This window comes from Platichthys flesus, chromosome 18 (assembly GCF_949316205.1).
Source record: "Platichthys flesus chromosome 18, fPlaFle2.1, whole genome shotgun sequence".
NCBI lineage: Eukaryota > Metazoa > Chordata > Actinopteri > Pleuronectiformes > Pleuronectidae > Platichthys > Platichthys flesus.
Genome location: NC_084962.1, coordinates 2,186,826 through 2,207,172, shown reverse-complemented (window position 1 = coordinate 2,207,172; position 20,347 = coordinate 2,186,826). Strand labels below are relative to the sequence as shown.

The 20,347-nt window shown below is 40.4% G+C and overlaps 1 protein-coding gene across 1 annotated transcript in view; it reads right to left on the bottom strand.

The window, feature by feature from the left end:
• The window catches only part of nt5dc1 (5'-nucleotidase domain containing 1), a 59,843-nt gene that overhangs the window by 11,735 nt on the left and 27,761 nt on the right, over nucleotides 1-20,347 (bottom strand). Inside the window, exons 7-9 of the mRNA XM_062411524.1 lie at nucleotides 10,012-10,186; nucleotides 5,769-5,866; nucleotides 12-133 (exon numbers count right to left, since the gene is read on the bottom strand). Of these exons, the coding sequence (XP_062267508.1) occupies nucleotides 12-133; nucleotides 5,769-5,866; nucleotides 10,012-10,186 (395 nt within the window). The remainder of the gene's footprint in view (nucleotides 1-11; nucleotides 134-5,768; nucleotides 5,867-10,011; nucleotides 10,187-20,347) is intronic.

Sequence of the window (20,347 nt, the reverse complement as noted above, 5' to 3'; positions counted from 1 at the left end):
GGTGGGCCTACCTTTGGCTCTGGTTTCCCTGTCATGGTTTTCAGCAGCTCCTGGAGGTGGGGCCAGTTACCCTGGGAGTACCAGCCTGGTTTGTCCAGCAAAGGTAGACCCTCTCTCTCCTCTACATCCTCCACTGCAGGAAAGGGAATAAAATCAGTCTACATGATTGCAGAAGTTTGTCCAAACAGCCAGCAGCTACATGACCACACAGCCTCCAGTCATTCAGCACCAAAACCTCACCACAGCACTCAGCAGCCGGCTCACAAGGAAGCACAAGAGCACAAGCACCGTGTGAATAATGTGGACAGTGAACCTGCTTTCAATAAGACCACTAGAGCTGTTCCTAAACTATGAGTTAGGACCCCTCACAGATCAATAGGTCGAAACAGGATTAACACAAGAAAAAGAGCAGATACATTTTTGAAAAAAATATGCTTATGTCATCTTAAAGTAGAGACTACAAACTTATAGAAAAGGAGCCTTTGGTGTGGAGTTGAAAATAAGTTAGGCTTTACTAAACACAGTGTTGAACCAAGTGACGCTATTATGGGTAATGTTGTATCCAGTGTTTTTGGAGCTTGACCCCCTTCTAGGGATAAAATTCAGGATATATTGGCCTCTCCTTTTTCAACTGTCTTTTTTTGTGAGCTGCCTTACTTTATGCACACGCCATTTGTTTGTCATTTATTTCTGCATATTTTTTTTTAGACAGGACCAGATTTGTATTTCAAAAGATAAGATAAATAAAAACCTGACATTCACATACTTAAGTGAGCCAAAATCCATAATGAAACTCGAAAAAAAGTACAGCAAAAAATTTGAATATACTTTAATTTAGGCACACATAAATTAAATAATCATTTATCTATAATAGCGTATAATAGTTTGTTGAAGCAGTTTAAAGGATGACTTTTAAATGTGGTGTGTCCTTGCCTGTCACCTAGGAATCGATAGAGAAGCTTCTCTAGAGTAGGTAATTGCTACTCTGGACAGGTAGTGCTCTTTATGTTGATTGATTGGTATTTAAGACGACAGCAGCAGTGGCAGGATTAAAGAAGCTCCTCATCCTCACAGACAAAACCGTGGTGTTCTTAGGAGTAAAGGGCAGTGCAGGTTCAAACTGAGGTTAAATATGCTACAATATTGTGACAGGAGAGAGTGAAGGAACATTGATGAGCACATGCACATGTGGGAGTGTACACACACAGAAGCGGGAACAGCTGTGAGGACACTGGACTTTTAGAGGAATGAGTGGTATGTGGTCTGGACATAGAAGTGGATACTGCTGCTGAGATGAGCAGCAGCCTTGGAGATGTCCTGGACATTTTCCACAAAACAAAGATACATGATGTACATCAGCTCCTGCAGTTATGAAAAACATTATGTTATGTTATTTTTTAAATTATGTATCTTTGGAGGATTGTCTCGCACATTTCAAATATAGTTTCTGCTGCATTGTGAACTTTTACACATTTAAACTAGTTCATATTTTGCACATTACTGCACCAGCCGTACTCATCAGGGCAGCTGTGGCTGAGTGGTAGAGCGATCTTCCTCCAACAACATCTGCATGCCGAAGTGTCATTGGGCAAGATGCTGAAGCCCGAATTGACCCTCATAGAACAGAAAGTACTGCTAATAGATGTATGAATGTGTGTGTGTGTGTGTGTGTGTGTGTGGATGGGTGAATGGCAAACTGTACTGTAAAGCACTTTACGTGGTCGTCAAGACTAGAAAAGCGCTATATAAATACAGACCATTTACATAGATAACATATTTTTAGAATGTGTATTCACTTTGTATTGTTAATCCAAAACAGCGCTTGCTGTTGTGTTTTCCCATTTGTTGTTGTAATTTGCACTGCAGTGTCAATATACTTTTGAAAATGTATTGAAATGTTTTTACCATTTGGCAAGTGACCCAATCTAAACACAGAATACAGAACCACCAATGGCAAACTGAGGGAAGTTTCATGTTATATTGAATTTGGTATATGGTATATATATTTTATATAATATATTCCCCCCTCCACGACCCATAGGAAAAGTCATAAGCCATAATACATTTAAACAGAAACGGTAGATAAGACAATGGAGAGATGAAGAGACACTGAACATAATACAGCTTTGCATTTATTCTGATTGACTCACTCAATGTGTCATTCTTGGTTGATGTGAACAGATATTTTAAATTAACCACAAAGCTTGTTGAAGCAACAAACAAAGGTTTTCTTTTAGATTTTTCTGGTTATTTGCTGGCTACATTTGTTTGGCAGATTCAGTGATGCTATAGATATGGTAGCTGTACCGTAACTGCTCTTTGCTGCTCATGGAAAGAAACAGAACAGATGTCTGGCCTATACACCACTGGAAAAGAAGGACAGCTTCAGACCAACCATGTCAATTCACTGCACGTACACACAAACACACTCTTTAAGTGACAAATTACAGATTTATAAGCTTAGAATCAGTGAATAACGGTAAAGTCAGCGGTGTGTGGGAAGCAGGAGTGAAGGATGTGGGTGTAATAAGGTAAATAGCAAAACCTTATAAATTATCCTGAGAGAAAATAACCAACTCAAGACGTGAGGTGTCTTTGGAGAACAGCAGAAATAGAGAGACTTATCAGACTGTAGCCTAAAACAGAGTCGGTACCACAGGCTCCAGATCAAGTTAATCAGCAACAAGCAAAGAAAGGAAAGACACTGATTAGTACCAGATCAAACCAAATCACATAAACATGATGCGACTAAATGTGCAGACTGTTTTAAGGCTGAGTTTGCTTGAAAATAACTAGTTTGCAAAAAGGAACATGGACAACTTGTGTTTTTGTTGTTAAAAGCTTATATAAATATATAAATGTTTCCATAATCAGGATTAGAGCATCCTGATTTCACCTGCCATGTACAGTATATGTCCTCCCACTGCAAGACTAGTCTCTGCAGACATATGACTGCAGGTAGGATAAAGAGCTGTTTGTTGGCCTCCTACATCTGCACAAGTTTTCATGCTAAATAGGTTATAACTTTTTCATGCTAAATCGTTTTTTCCGAATATCGGCAAAACCGACAATATGACAATAAATGTTACCACAATAATAAAGAAGGGGTCTACCCGAGGAAATGTGACCACTTAGGTCTGTCGGAAACCTCAAAAAGATGATTGCTAAACCACAAACTGTCTCCCTCCACAACAAAGGAGCAGCTCTACTCAGAGCTCCCTCCGGATGTCTAATCTCTTTACCCTGTCTCTGAGGGTGGGCCCTGTCACTGTACGGTGGAAACCAAGAAACTGCCTTGTCAGGTCACTCCCCAAAGCATGAGAGTGAAAGTGCTGTGTACAGTACAAGCACAGTTTGAATAGGTGAATGAACTGTGGCAGTGGTTAAGTGCAATATAAATGCATTCCATTTTCCAAAGTTCACGAACATAGGGGAGGGTTGAAGCATAAACTGACTGGTAACTCAAAAGCTTTGAGCTCAACCCCCTTGTCATCATAACAGTGCAGCAAACGCCCACAGTATTGTCGGCATTCCAAATTTCTAATTGCAACAGCTAGATGACTAAAGTCCAAATTCTGACACCACTGTAATCCTTGAGTTAAATGTTTTATGAAAAGCATAGTTTGATTCCTAATGCCCGCCACATCAAGTTGATCCGTACGTTAATTTGCTATAGCTGCATTTCTTGTTCAGGATTGCATTGGGCTTGAGTCTGTCCCAGCATGCACTCAGCACAAGGCTGGGAGCACCATGACATGTTAGCACACCATTAGATAAGCTCAGCTCTGTATTTGACCTGTGTTTCAGTGTTTAAAAAAAGCCCACACAAGCAGATAGAAAATATAAACTACATTGAAACATTGAATGGGCCCAGAAAATTTGTAATTTAATGTGAGAAGTGGAACTTTTCATGAATATATTTCAAACAGATAATAAGCAGTACACACTTCAGTAATCCTCAATCCTTCCAAATAAACTTTATTTGCCAACAAATCAAACAAAAAATACTTCCAGCTCCAAAAAGGAGTGGCCTGTCTGTGGAGAGGCCGGGGGAACAGATATTGGTGCTTTTTATTTCTGCCAACGTGGCAAAACTCAGGAAGAGCAAGAGAAGGAGAGAGAGAAGGATATTTCAGTGAGTAGATCATCCTGTCTTCTCACATAACGCATCCCCTGTGTTATTGCTGGCAGGAAGACAATCCAGATGAGTGGAACATTCCAGCTGGCTGCACACACCTTTAACATGAGCATCCAGGAACAGATGCCTGGGCCAATGAGATGGGAGACAGTCCACCAAGGTAAATGGAGTTAAGTGGACTGCTGAGGGGATCTAAGCTGATGAGCTGATGACAGATGATCTTTTCTCACTAACACCAACGGCTGCAGGAAATCTTCATATTGAATATAGAATTACATCTGGTATGATGTCTGTATGATCTTTTACAATAATACAAGGGATGCGGCATATGTCTAAAAAGCACTGCTCCCTCAAAATGTCAGTTCAGCCAAGTACAAAACAAGTGCTTGTTTGTTGTGCATATGACAAGCAGGTCGCGCTGATTTATGAGTGATTTCTTTCTCCTCCTCAGTACCATGGAATTAATGATGTGCTACTCAAAGCTCTTATAAATTGGGATTGGGATACACATACCAATATCAATGTCATATCTGTGTGTTATTGTAGGTCAGGGGTGGGGAATCTCCAGATAATTTGATCCGACAGTTCATGAGTATAATGAAGATAAATGGACAATTTATTTTACATTAAATACAAGCCTAGTTTTCAGGGATGAGCTTGCAGTTAATAAGAAGGTCAATCTCGGTAGCATCAAGTTGGAGATATGAAGTTGCAAAGACAAACAATCTTAGATAAAGTTAAGGAGTGTGTGCCCAACATACAGCTTTCACAGCACCACATTCTGAGATAATACTACACAAGCTTTGTGGTGAGCGAGTTAATAGCTAAGAAGCTGAAGCCTCACTACCATGGAGAATAAGTGAAGGAGCCTTGTTGCTGCTGTGGAGCTGCTAGAACCAAACATAGTAAAACTCATGTATTTTCCTAACGTGCACTTTAAGTCTGCTCTAACATCTGAATATGCGGTTGAGTTTGCAAAGCAGGTATAAGATGAGATGTATAAGGGCACGAAAGGAAACAAATTAAACATTTTTGTTAAGATGTTTAATGTGGAACAAGCTTATGTGTTTTGCAATGTCCCACATTAAATCACTGAACTGCAAACAACAACCAAACCCAACGCTGCAGTAGATACAACAACCTCTAGTTATTGTATCTCTCTCTGCTCTAGTTCTATAGAGTGTATGTATGTCCTGAGAAAACATGCACTTAAGTTTGCATCTCTGTTTGGGACATTAAAGTAGAAGTCTGACCAACACAAACCTGGAGACCCAGCTGCCAGTATCATCAACATCCTCATCATTATCACCACCACCATGAGATGTAAGATGACTCACCAAACAGAAGAAGTGTAGAGTGGTTAGACTGAAGTATGTGTTAATGATTTAGGTGTGGTACAATAGTACCAAACCTGGCAATTATGTTATTGACTCGAACTGTTTAGCTGTTTAAAATTTATTTTTTAAATCTATTTAGAAGGACTGGAATTATCGGTGTTATATTAATGGTTATATGGTAAATTCATGGCTCCAGATCCTCATGTTTTTATTGGCATGATATGACTTTAAACAGAATTTTTTTATGTGATGGGTTTTATTTGGTTTATTTGGTGATGTGTTAAAGCACTCACTTAGGGTCCTGAAGGGCCTCTGGTGGGGTACCAAAGAGAAGAAACCGGGCTTCAGTGCATTTGTGATGATGATATCAAACAGCTCCTCGTAGTCCTTCCTGTTGACAGACAGAGAAAAAACATTAACATCTGTGATATGCGCCTGGCCGCTGCATGAAGGACAATGCCTGGACAACATCCAAAGACACTGAGTTACATAAGCACTAATAACTCAGTGAAGCCAAATTGTCTGTACAGATGTGATGAAAAGCTTGGTGCAATAAACGGTGTACACATAGGGCACTGTGGAAGGAATACTAAGACTGATAAAGTCAACACTTTGAGAGGGCAGTATACACTCCCACAGGGAGTTACAATGAGCATTTAAGGAGCTTGATGGTGCCTCCAAGGAAACCATGGTCTAAAGATATAAGAACCTCTGTAGGTTATTCCATATAAGGTGTCTTATTTAACAGGAAGGACATTTTACTGGGAATGTATAAACACGTAAACTTATTATTTTGATGTTTGACAAGTTTATAGCGAGAAGTTATGGTATAGAGCAGAGGTCCTCAAACTGGGAGGCAGGCCTAATCGGGGGGAGGACTTATATACACACACACTGGTTTATATAAGGTCCCAATATTTACATTGTGCGTTCAGCAGTTTAAGACTTGCATTTAATAAAATACTTATTTAATACTTATAATTAAAGTAGTATGCTTTAAAGCTCCGGAAGATGGCTAATTACCTTAAAATAACTTTAATAAAGTTGTCAGTCTAAACATTATTTTTCATTAAGTATGAAAATGAATTCCCGGATTTGAACATAGTATTTAGACCCTTACAGGTTATAAGCTTAAATGCAATTTATTTAAAACTTTTAAGTGTTAGTGTTAGTTAGTTTTAAAATCCTAAAAAATATAGAAAGTGGTCTTTGAGTTAAGATTACTCACCTAGCAGCTAGCTGTGCAGAAACAAGCGACAGGCAGACAGATTTAGGCAAGCTGATGCACGCCATGAAGCACTAAGTAATGACAGTCACATCTTTTTCTATGGGAGACCAAACATTTGATGAAAGTGAATATTGGATTTGTATTTATCAGGTGTCTAGGAACATGACGAAACATGTCAACATTTATGCTAGTATTGCCTCTCAATGTTTTGTTTGCAGCTTGTTTTGTGTGCTGCCGACATGTTGCCAGAAAACAATACACGTTTAAAGCAGCTAACTCTTTATGCAACTCTAGCAGATATAGAGTCACATTTGATTGAATATTTGATTCAATGTGTCCGGTGGCTAAGAGCCTGACACAATGAATGCTAACATTGTCTGATGTCTGCTGGATAAATAGGCAATGGTTTGCTAACAATTAGCTACAGCCATAATGTGGCAATATCTTAGATGTTGTGTTTGTAGCTTGCTGCTAAATTCATTATTATTATTTTAACAGTCAAATTCCATTATTAGGCAATATATGCTATCTCGTGTCCATCTGCTCAGAGTTACACAAGGACCACAGTGCCACTCTACCTGTGTGAGCTACATGTCAGGGCTGCGCTGCAGATCTGCCGGCGGCGCAGTCCACTGCTATTTACACAGGCAATGTGTCTGCTGCGCAGTTGCAATGAGAGGTTTATGGTATAAATACTATATTGCCTTGAATAAAAGAACTGTGATATACGCAACGTAATGCTAGGTCTCTACAGCATGAAACCGTGCATATTCTGGTTCTACAATGACTATAACAATCATTGTGAACAAAATGGATCGATTCAGTCAACAGAAACGTGACAGTGATTTTTCTTTAAAACTGGTACAAGAAGTATTTCAATGTGTTGTGACATACTCAACAGATAGACATTGGAACTGTGGAGAAAGATCATTTTTACTGTTTAGTCTTCTCTGAACCATGTGCCTTAATTGGAGAAAATTATCAAAGCCTCCTTTCTCTTGAAGAGCATCATATCTGTGCTGCGCTGCTCTCACAGGCAGTGTAAACACTCCTGAAAAGATGTTCCTCATCACACAGGTGTCACTCTAGCAGCCCTTGCATTAGCCATTTTCTACCAGTCCAGAAGTAAAAGCGTTTTTTTGCAACAAAGGAACTTTTCTCCGAGTGGGTTTCCTTTATTTCACCACTTGCTTTGTATATCACTGATCTGCCTCTTCTTGAAGCACACTGTGTGGTTTGTGTTTATGTTTGTTGTCTCTGCCCTTTTCCACACTTCAGATCCTTAGAAAACCACAATGTTGACTTAAAATGGCAAGATTGCTGAGTAACCATTACAGTTCTAAAGATATTTTAACATGTGAAAATGTGTTGTGTTGATATCATGTGTTGAATTGAGCCAAGTTAAAGCTGATTTCACACAGCTGGAAAATCTTTAGCCCTTTCTAAACTGGTATCATCTTAGGGATAAAAAAATGCTCAACACATGGACACCTAACAAATTAATAAGCTATGCAGCACTCCAGCAGTAAATGCTTTATCTGGTCAGGCCAAATAACAGCAGCTTCTCTGAACAGGTGGTTGGCTGTAGGCAAGTAGTCTCCTGCCAGACAGCTCTGACCTTGTTATGCTACTTCTGACAGCTGACTGTCACTGGCCTGGAGCCGACTCACCACACTGAAGCCGATGAAGGCAAGGTTTTTGTCTGGAAGAGGAGGGGCCGTGTAGTGAGGCAGAAGAGGCTGTCTTGATAGTGAAGTGCTAATGCGTCTCACAAAGAGAGAGAGAATTTGGTACTGGGTTGACTGAATTTAATTATTTTATTAATTAGCATGTATTACATTCCTTAAACTTGACTTATAGTAGGACAGGAACGATTTTCAAAAGGCCAACTCAATGAAAATACTCTACAAACTACACCTGACAAGATGAAGCTGGCCTAATCTTTGAAAGTCTCAGCATAAATCTGCCTCCCCTGACCTTGTAAGCAGTCATTTGAATATGATTTGGTGCACATACACTCATGCACTGCTGGGGCTCTAGCTTCTCTCTCGGTAAGGCGTTGCATGCTGTGGTGTTGGGAAGTCATGGACGTGAGAGGGGAGGGGGCAGCCAGTGAAACAGCGGGCGAGCAGGGGAAAGGGGTGAGGAACTACAGGAATGGCCAAGGCTGATCACTGCCTAACAGGAAATCGTGAGCGAGGGGAAGCGTGGGGCGAGGCGGGGGCCACAGGGTCCACATGAGACAAATTGGCATCCAGGGCGAGCAAAGTGGCCTTAAGTCGACCTGCAATTTGGCCGTACAAAGAACAATCAGCTTACAGTGTGGAAAGTGAAAGAGCAGACCACATCACTGGGCGAGCGCACTAAAAGACAACAGCAACTCACAAAGAATGAGAGAGTCTTATGTTAGTTCAATCACAGCAGCAACATGGACACTGTGTTTTTTCAAGGCCCTCTTGCTGCTTGGTCGAGTGCATAATAGGGCTTAGGCTTCAAAAATAAGCCTACACCACACAGGGTGCGCTGCACTGGGATGTTAGTGATACACAAAGCCAGTGTTGAACTACAAAAATCCTACTAAGAGAATAATCCCTTTGCTGCACACCTACAGGTATAAACTTAAGTGCTGAGTGTTACTTCTGGACTGGTAACAAATGGCTAAGTGTGACGAGATGGATTCCACTTTTCATTTACCTTGCCAAATATGGACATTTGTAAAACTAATGAAGTTAATTATAGACCCACTGCTTGTCTGTTATTTATATTTGGGTTCTAAACCTCAATTAATTATTCTCTGTTGACACTTGAGCAAGCCACAAACACATCATAAGGTGGTGTTAGCATGAATGTGGACTCATGTTCTTATACCCACTTGAAAAAGTCCAACATTCACTCACATCACTTTTGCTGATTTTTGGTCCCCCTGAGGCATTGCATGCACCAGTTGGCCTGAATATTTCAGCTCACCAAACTTAGTACCGTTTACTAGAATATAGAAACTAGCCAGCTTAAAAGTTGAAAACCACTTAACTTTTAAGCAAGTGACAGGAAAGTGGGTACAAATGAATTTTTATGGTAATTCGAGGTGGATATAAGAGCTACCTTTGACTAAAGGAATGACTAATGGCATGCAGGGCCTTGTAAGGAATGTTGTGAGTCGAGGGAGATGCAAAACCTCCCAGCTCGGCCCTAGCACACTTCCGGGTTATAAATCCTGTGGGGGATGTTATGGTGAGCACTGCAGACTGGGTCCTGGTTTTCTTATTAAGGAGGGGGTGAGTCTGTGGTTCCAGTGTGGGCCGTCTTACCCCAGGATGTGTTCACAGATGAGCCTGCAGTAGTCGCTGTGAGAGCTGGTGATGAGGAGGAGAACCTTCCCGGCTTTCTTCATGCTGTGCAGCCAGGTCTTGACAGAGTCAGAGCAGGGCTGCAGGTATCGGCCTGGGTCTCTCTTCACACTTGGGAAGTAAGTCCCTGCGTCCTCTGGGCAGAGACACAGTGAGATACAGTTAGACAAGCCGATTTGATCTTAAAGATGTATTCAAGATGACACAGTGGGGATCATCATGATCTGCGACGTCACTTAAATGTATCATATGGTATGGCCCTCACATTCTAAAGCTCTCAACCCATCTGACAACCAGTTGAAGATTGTGGAACAGCTTTCTCTGTCACCAACATCCAAACACCAAATTGGAGAATATATCTTTTAAGACAATGCTGTTAATTCCTAAACTAGATTTCACACACTGAAGCTGTTCTCCAGTTATCATGTTCAAGAGGCCAAAAGCATGTTCTGTGAGGCCACTGTGACCTTGACCTTTGACTCCCCAAATCTGATTAGTTAATCCTTGAGTGTTAAAACATTTCAAAGTATTCTCTGTAGGCGCTCTTAAGATAAAGCAAAACATGGCTTATGTTTTTTTTAACATTTGATGAGTTCTGCCTTAATTCTCCACATTTGTATTCAAAGAGGTAAAAGGGGACCTCAGGGTCATGTTCCCCACTTCTGAGGCAATGTGGTTTCTCCACACTATGATGCCACAGCTGCCCTTCAGTAAATCCTGTCAGCAGACTGCGCACAGCTAAATAAGGCAAAGCTCTCCTGCGCTCTGTTACATAATCCCAGAATATCCTATACCTTAGGTTCTCAGATGAATGGAACAGTTCATGAATAAAGCATGAATTATATGGAAATAGGCACTTGATGCTGATTGGCAATATACATGTTGTGTAATACTAGTTTAGAATAAAATGTGTTTTTCCTTGGTACTGAGAGGAAATGTGACTTGGTTAATCAATTACAGTGAACAAGTCAGTGACACTGAAAAGCACTACATTCTCCTTTTCTATGTGTAGCCTTACTTGACGATTGTAAGTATAGATCATATTTGGATTCATCCTGAGACATAAAAATGCAAGCAACAAATGGCATTTGTTAAAAAAAAAAGAGAGAATTTGGCGTCACTTATTTTCAGGAGCAGGAGAAAAGAGGGCTTATAAATACAGTGCAGGGTGAGGCTTTGTGGTGTGTTCTCATGAATTTTGATGTTTCAGAACATCTATCTCAGGAGCATCCCTGCACCTTCAGTGTCACATGGACACACATAAGCAGGTATTCATTTTAACACTTATTAGAACAACACACGGGTACTGTTGCTGCTGAAGTCCAGTTTGAGCAACATGATCTAAACACTGAACAGACACCGAAAAATTGTTATGATGGCCGTAGATCTACAGTTGCAATTTAATGGTAACGTAAGCAATCAATGCTTGAACATATCTGAATGACCGGTGTCAGGCCGTGTCAGCTGATGTCTTGTTGACTAAATCTGCTTATTTTAGTCGGAACCCTTTTTTTCTGGTTTGGCATTCGTTCATACAGAGCGAAAATCAGTGTGACATGGCCTAAGGTGCCACTCTCAGGACTGCAAAACATTAGAGTGTACGGTAAATTCGTAAAGTTTATATAGAAGCCAGTGAGAAAATCAGCTTCCTGTTTGTATATCGATGTTGGAGATTTTTTAATATTTTAATAAAGTCTATTTTTAGTCCACGTGATATTCCAACTCTAACCCTCATACAAATATAAGTTCTTACCAATCGCTTGACAGGGCATGACAGCATTAAGTCTTAACAATCATCTCCACAGCATCTACAAGGAGGATGGCTTAGCAATGGAAGGTGAATTGGAAGTTTTGTTATCTATTTGGACAGAAGTTTCAGTTCAGTCACTGTCATTGTAAAGCTGATCTGAAATTTGATTTATATTGAACAGATTCAATGGATTTCATTCTCTTGTATCTTTCCCAATTGTTCAAGCAAAGACAAAATAAACCTCTTTAATCCATTAAGGATGAGAAGTATTTGGCCCAATGTCAACACAATTGCCTAACTAGCTTCATGTCAACTTCTCAGTTATTGTACATAAGCCTAAAATGTGGAGGACTGACACAAGCAGCTAATGACTATCCTGCAGCACAGTTTGAAAAATAAGGGCATGGTGCCCTCCGGTGGTAGAACACAGGACTATCTTGAGGAAGAACAAAGCTCCTGGAGGTTCTCAAGATGCAGTAGACGGTTCCAACCTGAAGATGGAGACAAACACAGGCAACTAGAGGCTTATATTCATTTCAGGAGCCCGGACTTCACACTTTTGTAAACATCTGAGTCTGACATTACAAAAAATGTCATTCTGAAGTTAATTGTGTCCACAGACCATTTCACTTTCAGTTAAACAGAAAGGGCAGGTCATGGGGACCAACGATTGGCCCTCAGTGTGAGGGGGCTTTCTTCTCTGGGACCCTCCCAACAACAAATTCCATGTAGCAGTGATGTGTGCTAGAGGATAAACAACTGACCTCGTCATCGTTCTTTGTGCGACGTTCAAACGATCAGATAGCGTGCAGCAGAAACACAGAGCAGAAGCTGTTTTATTCCACCAGGACCTGACATTTACCACCCAAGTACACAGCTGACACAAGATCCAGGGAATGGTCATGGTGATTAAACACCATCATGGAACTAGAGTTAGGGGGCACATACCTCTGCCAAGGCCCAACAATCCGCCTCATGACACCAAATTTAATTGAACCAGAATCAGATTTTTGTTTGCGTCTACACCAAATTGCACTCACTCACATTAATATCGTTCCCATAAACATGCCAGATATTTTTTATCAAGATCCAGGATATAAAATACCCTATATCTCACAATGTGAAAGAAAGTGAAAACTATAATCCTGGATCCAACCACTGATCTGGATCCACACCAAAATTAAATCGGTTCTTCTTTAGAAGAACCCATAAAATTGGGCACCACCACATACATTTATGAAGTGGATTTTGAGTAGTTTCTGGATAATCTTTCTACCGTACACACACATAAACAGACAAACACAGACTAAAACAATAAATTTAATTATATTTTATTTGTACAGCGCAAGGGTTTTGTGGAATCCCCTTGTGCCTTGTGACCAGATACACCTCTGAACCTGTGCGCTTCAATGGTGCAAAGTGACAGAAACTGAACTGCACCTACTGTTCAATATTGGTCAGAGGCATCTCTTTAACTACCCCCCCCACACACACACACACCTGTTTTATTTAGCAAGGTTTTATTATGAGCAATTTTATCTTTTGTTCTTGGTCTTACATCCTGCCATCTTCTCTTAATTTCATAGTTTTTTGTTTTACCAACGGCATTTACTTTCTTGCAGATACGCTCCCATATCATATTTATTTGAGTAATATACATTTCTTTGCTGTAGATCAACAACATGTTTGTTTGCCCCCTTCACTTACACTTCCAATTCCATGGCATTCAATTTCCCTTTGCTCTTGCGGTCACTCTCCTCTCTGTAATGCTCCATGGCGGAAACTAGTGACGCACACAAAAAACTCATTTAAATACTGCTGCCTCTACCATGTTTACACCTGTTATCGTTTACGCAATTAGTTTTAGTAGATCACCCACCAACCAAACGTGCAATTTGTTATAATGTACATGCAATTTACCTCTCTTTATTGGGGATCTAACTATAACAGGCCCAAAGTGGATAATGCTTTCATCTGCGTGTTTATTTGTTACTTAGCAGAATTACGCAAACACTAACCAATGAATTACCATGCAGTGTAGGTCAGGAAAAAATCTATGAACATTTTTGCAAATTTATCAGAAAAGTTGTATGTTGTATGTCGTTTTGAATCATAACTGGGGGCTGCTGTGTCACAGGGTTAAGAGTGGGTTGGCCTCTAACCAGAAGGTGCTTAGTTCAATCCCAATCTTACCCTTCTGTAAACCGAAGTGTCATTGGGCAGGATACTGAACCCCAAAATCGCCCCTGACGGCTATGCACTGTATAAATGTGTGTGTGAAAGGATGAATGGCAATTTTTTTTAGTGTTAAGTGCTTTTAGAGGTCAGCTTTGTGGGCAGCTGTGGCAGACGGTGGAGCGGTCGTCCTCCAACCGGAAGGTCGGCAGTTCGATTCCAAGTCTTCCCCATCTGCATGCCGAGTTGTCCTTGGGCAAGATGCTGAACCCTGAATTTCCCCTTATAGAAGAAAGTGCTGCTAATATATGCACTGTATGAATGTGTGAATGTAAAACTGTACTGTAAAGAGATTTGATGGGTCATCAAGACTAGAAGGGCTCTCTATAAATACAAAACCATTTACCATCTAGATTACAAAACCACTTTATAAATACAGACCATTTACTGTAACTTTAAAAGGGCCAATAGCTACAGTTATTTGCTTCTTCATTGCAACTATAATATTATCAGTGCCAACAAATGAATAATTTTGAAATTTCATTAATACCAGAGTAGGCTGTTGGTAAAGGTAAGTGGCACACTGCAACGACATGCCCTCAAGCAGCAGGTCCCGGGTTCGACTACTGGTCCATTTACGGTTTGTCACTCACCTCCTCTCTCCCTTTGTTTCCTGTCTCTCTGTCACTGTCCAAACAAAAGGCCAATAAAAACATATTTCAAAAAACCTCAACAAGCTCAAATTCTACTAGTAAACAGCTGCAGGGTGTGTTGTAATACAGTAGATACCTATTTATCTTGGCAGGATAGATAAGCCACAGAACCAGGAGCCACTTCTTTATCCTCAAAGGGAGATTGCATTGAGTCACAGAATCTGGCGGAATAGTGAGTAGGCATAAAATGATGTCCGGCCTTTGGTTCTCTGTGTTTCTGCATTCAGATCCAAAGACTATTTGCATGGCAGCAGGTGGTTTAATTTTGTAATACTTGATGGAGATCAGTGACCTCTGCTCCTCTGTGCTTTGTTTCTTCCTGCATAATTGCCAAACATCTAAGAAAAACTTGTAAACCACTTGGCACTCTCTCTGGCATTAGGCTGAGGGTAGAGAGGCCAGATTATTACTGTTGTGTAATGTGTGATCAATCCACAAGTACAATAGAGCATATTTTACACGCTGCTTGGTTCATCACCAGGGCTTGCTGACTACTACATTTGTGTGTGTTTGGGTGCGTCGTGGACTAAATGTGGCTCTAAAAGGATCTGGCTGTGAATTTAGGACGCAACTGCCCCAAGGGCCTGCAGGCCTGTGGCTGGGCACCGTGCCGTGCAGGCTGGGCGCTGGGCCTGGACTACTGGAGAGCTGCCTAGCGTCACATAGAGAACCGCGACCAGCAGCAACTCCATCGCTCTCACACATCAAAGCACCCTGACAGGATACACAAATTAACAGTTGCAGTGCAAATTAGGGCCAAGCCCGGGTGCGTTTCACAAACAGCCACACCAAAAGTAATGAGGGGGCAGAATCCAGAATCACGTTAGTTTTTTTTTAATCGCCCAGTTAATCAGCAAGGAAGATAAAGGCTATCATAACAATATGAAGAAAGACGCATTTATCCATTTTCTCATTATATTTAATGTGCATCAAGCCCACACAAGGCATGTGGAGAAGATCTCTAAAGGAAAGCTATAATCTTGGGTGTTTTGCCTTAAAAAGGCATCCAGACAGACAATGTTTTCCAGCACCTGTTGGAACAACGTGGAAAACACTGGCCAGGCCATTTTATCTGTGGACTTTCCATTTTTAGCACACACTGACCACAAATTGCTGCATTATGTCCCTCATGGTGCACACAGTTTTTTTCTAAGACAGTGACAGAGGGAGAATCTTGAGATTGTCATGATCATATCTTTCATATAAAGTTATATATGTTATATACACTATAGTATGTAAAATTTGCTGCGTTTTGTTATATAAACACAGGTAAGTGTAGTAGGTAAAAGGTACCCTACGTTGCTGGGACATACCATATGCCAAACTTGAAACACTAAATGTTCATGGAGGAGTAACCTGGAAGATATTTCTGCAAAGGATGAAAGGGGATATCCCATCCATATCTGCCACCACTGCTGGGACAGGAAAAACCTGTTGGGGTTGCATTTTTCTACTAAGGTAACAAAACTTTGTACTTTTTTTTAGCCCTAAGTTATTTTCTTTCAACAGCATGGGCCATTGTTTTGGTCCAAATGCAATTGAGGGTTAATGCTTTAAGTAAAAGTTTGGCTTTTTTCGATAGTTTGGTCAGCGTTAAACAATAGAGAAAGGCAGGATCGCAGAATTATTTTTCCTCCAACAATATAATGTTTGAAAGAAGAGGGCTTTGGCTTTTTACATTTTTTTAATGCTGAGTAATGGTGAAGTTGGTAGTAATACTGTGATGATATGGCATTGCTATGGTATCAAACTGATAAGACATTTACTTTAGGTGATGACGGGAAAAATGTACGCAATACAAAATTATTTACACAGCACCATAAATTGCAATGTGAAACCAAATCTAACCAGATCAAATGTAATGTATCAAATACATAAACCTTTGTATGGACATTGCCATTACCTACAGACACGCTTGGCAGTGAAAGGGAAACTTTTAGTAGTTCACAAGACAGGTAGATGTCGTCTAAAAGATATTTCTCTCATAGACTTTCTGCCTTTTGAAGAAATGTGATCGAAGCAGAGAGAAAAGGCAACAAACAAGAACAATGGCAGCAGAGAAAAAATATACAGTGGTTTTTGGACACCCTTGTGCACATCACTGTGGGGGACAGTGACGCCAGGCACACAGTCATTCCCCCTTTGAAATCTGTCATTATACCAAACCAGAGCTATATTTAGCCAGAGCTATATTAAGAAAACTGTGAGGATTCATACATTCAAGGCTTATACATTCTCATACATTCAAGGCATATCTTTAGTTCCCATAAGGTGTCAAATAACTGTTATAGTCACTTCTGCAACTGTCTCAATAGAAGCTGAAGAATCCAAATGTATATTCCATTTTAAACAAAAGTTAAAAACTCAGGTTAAAATGCCCTTCAACTTATTAAAGTGTATCTATCTTGGCTGAATCGCGCTGACGACAGATGCAGGACGAAAATATGCACAGAAAGCAAAAACATGTAAAATCCAGAGCCTGCCAGGTTTGCTTTAATCATAGGGGGTTTATGGCACTCAAAGAGACGAATTATACTCCCATCTCAAGGTTCAATCTCCATAAACAATAGACTACCATCAGGCTACCAGGAGCATGCTGGGAATCAGCTTCATTCAGGGCTACAGGAGACACAATATGTGGGTAGCAAAGAATATTTTATCTAAATTTATTGCCAGTTTTGTTATGTTGAATTAACAGGATCCATGTCAGCTAATTTATGAGTATTTTCAGTTATCTATATATATATATATATATATGTATATATAAAGCTTTAAGACTTCGATTTTTATTCATTAAAACAATTTTTTGCCATTTGTATTTAGCCTTTGGTCTTTTTGTTGTGTTTTATTTTAAGTTGAAAGAGTCAGACATATTTCTGGACTGGCTTTCTGATTCTCGATGCAAAACCATGCGACAACACATCCACATCCTTTCCATATGTACAGTATATAACCCTCTTGTGGTCACAGTGGCCACGTCTCTCTGTGTGAAGTAGTGTATTGCAGCAGACTGAGGCTACTGTAGGACATTGGATCCAAGTGGAGTGAGTGAGCTCATATGGTACATTGTGTTACTTATAGAAGGGTTTTTCTTATGTAAATGTTTGTTTGTAAGGACTATTTTAAAACAAGGCGTTGACTGCAATTTAGGAGGCTCATCTCATGACAATTGCTTAGCAATATTCTCATGGAACAATGCTATGGCAAAGCACGGGTGAATCAGATGGGGTGGTACAGGGAACACTAAAGCATATGGTTACAGGCTCTCCTGTTTCTGACATTTGGTTTTTAATCTAGGGATGATATTCCTGGAAAAGCTAGCAAAAAAGCTTGCAACACTTTTAAACATGCAACCGATAAATCTCACCCCCTCCCATCGACTCTCCTGTGAAAACCTCGCCAATATGAACACTGACAACTGCTAGTAGTCGCCTATAATGTTATTCACCCGCTTACTTCTGGATATCGTCCCTGCTTCAGGGGGGGGTCTCTTCCCCTTGTGAAGACTGTGATCATGCACAGTGAGAGCGCAGCCTGGGTGCACGTAGGTAGGATCATCAGTTAGTGACAGACAGGTACGCCATCGGTTGTGTTTCCTACAGTCATGCGAGTACCAGAGTGTTCATTTTTTTTCACAGATCTTTATTACTTGCAGCTATCAGGTTGTGTAGAGAAAATAAATATATATATTTTTTAAGTGTTTCAGAGAAAACCAACCTTATCTTTAATTAATGTCCAGAGAAGTGCTTTGAACTTTTGGTAATAAAATCTCATCACTTAACATGACGAAATTCTAGTCATTCATCCTTGAATCAAAGTTTGTGCCAATATAATGGAAAATCCTCCAGGCATCCTTGAGATATCTTGCTCAGAGGATCAACTTGGAGTCCAAGTGTTGAATTTGAAGAAAGTCCCTCTTTAATTTGGAAGGAATATATTTTCAGGCCTGTCCGATTCGCATGAATTAGATGAGGCATAATGAGACAAATAGAAGACTGCCATGTGCCAAAGCCAGAAGGGCTTATGATATTAGATCTTTCTGCATCGTGCATCCTTAAAGTACAATTCATTAAAAAAATCGTTATTTACCAAAGTGTAGTACAACATATCAACATCTGACAAATTAATTGTGTTGTCCACGACCACAATAATAGAGAGTCATGCTATAAAAGGCTGATTAAACTGACTGTGTTTATTAAAAAGCGCTTTGGTGTCACCAGCTTTCATCAGACTCCAAGCATTACTGCACAGCTCCTGGTCCAAGCAGTTCATTAGGAGAGAGTTGTTTATTTGATACAGAAAGTGCCTCAACCGTTACTGTTGCCTGCAAAACACAAATTTAGCTTATCTGAGAGCGGTCCGGCCAGATCAAAGCATGGGCATCGCTATAACAACATTTAGCAAGTCAGACATAACAGTGAATGCCTCGCCCTGATATGTGGTCGGTGTGTGAAACATATGTTCTGAATGCCTTTGTTACAAAGCTGTGCAAGACGGTTAAAAAGGATTGATATACCAAACAAATCATTTTATACATGAACGAGGACTATGATTCAAACAGAGGAAAACTGGCACTTAAATCTGAACTTTAGTGATGGTGTGAGATATGAGGGGTTTGTGGTGTTTACATGTCCTCTCAGACAGAGACAGGGAACGAGACGGAGACAGGAGGGGTGAGGGTAAATGTTGCCTTTCCTGAACACACATATTTAACGTACTGGGAAGTGGGAACAGCAAAAAATGTAAACAGAAAAACATCAAACTACATCATGTCTGGCATTTATAAAAATTATAGAGGGTGCGCACAGCTGGCCTGATGTTGTGTTTATTAATTTTGTTTTAAATCTCTCATACGTAACTGCTTGGAAGGTAGGTTTGGTAAGATATTTCTGAAACACAATCAATGAAATTGTATTTGTGTGACCCATATTCACAAATTTGTCTCATAGTGCTAACAATGTCCGACATCCTCTGTTCTTAACCCTCAACCATAGGAATGAAAAACGACCCCAATAAAAACGTCCATCTTCACGTCCCAATAGTCATCAATAGATAAAGTTGTCTGAAAAAAGCCAGTGTCTTTGGCCCTCGCAGGACTGTAATAAGCACTTTCAGAACGAATATAATGCTTCACTGGCGCACCCGTCTGTCTGTGCTCTCACTGGCAGTCAGCCAGAGAGATAAACACCGCCAAATCAGAGAAGATCAATGACCTCCCCAATCACTTGATATGAATACAGTAGAACCTCTGGGATTTGGTAGAACAGGAGATTGGCAGCATGAATGTGCAGCTGACAAATCTGCAGTAATGTTGAGATGCCGTCATTAAACCTGTGGCTCAGAACGTAGAGCTTAAAGGTCAGTGGTCCGATCCCAGTGTCAAGTGTCCTCTGGAAAGATTGCCCCTGACGGCTGCCCATAGATGCACTGTATGTGTGAATGGCAAAAACTGTACTGTAAAGCACTTTGAGTGGTCAGCAAGACTACAAAAGTGCTCTATATACCATTTAACACATAACTAAGAACTATGGCTGTTTGAGGGAGGAACTGCCCAGTATTAGTAGGGTAAATGGACTGTATTTATATAGCCTTTTTCTGATAATATCCACCATGCAAGCCACATTCACCCATTTACGCACACATTCAAAGGCTTCTTTTC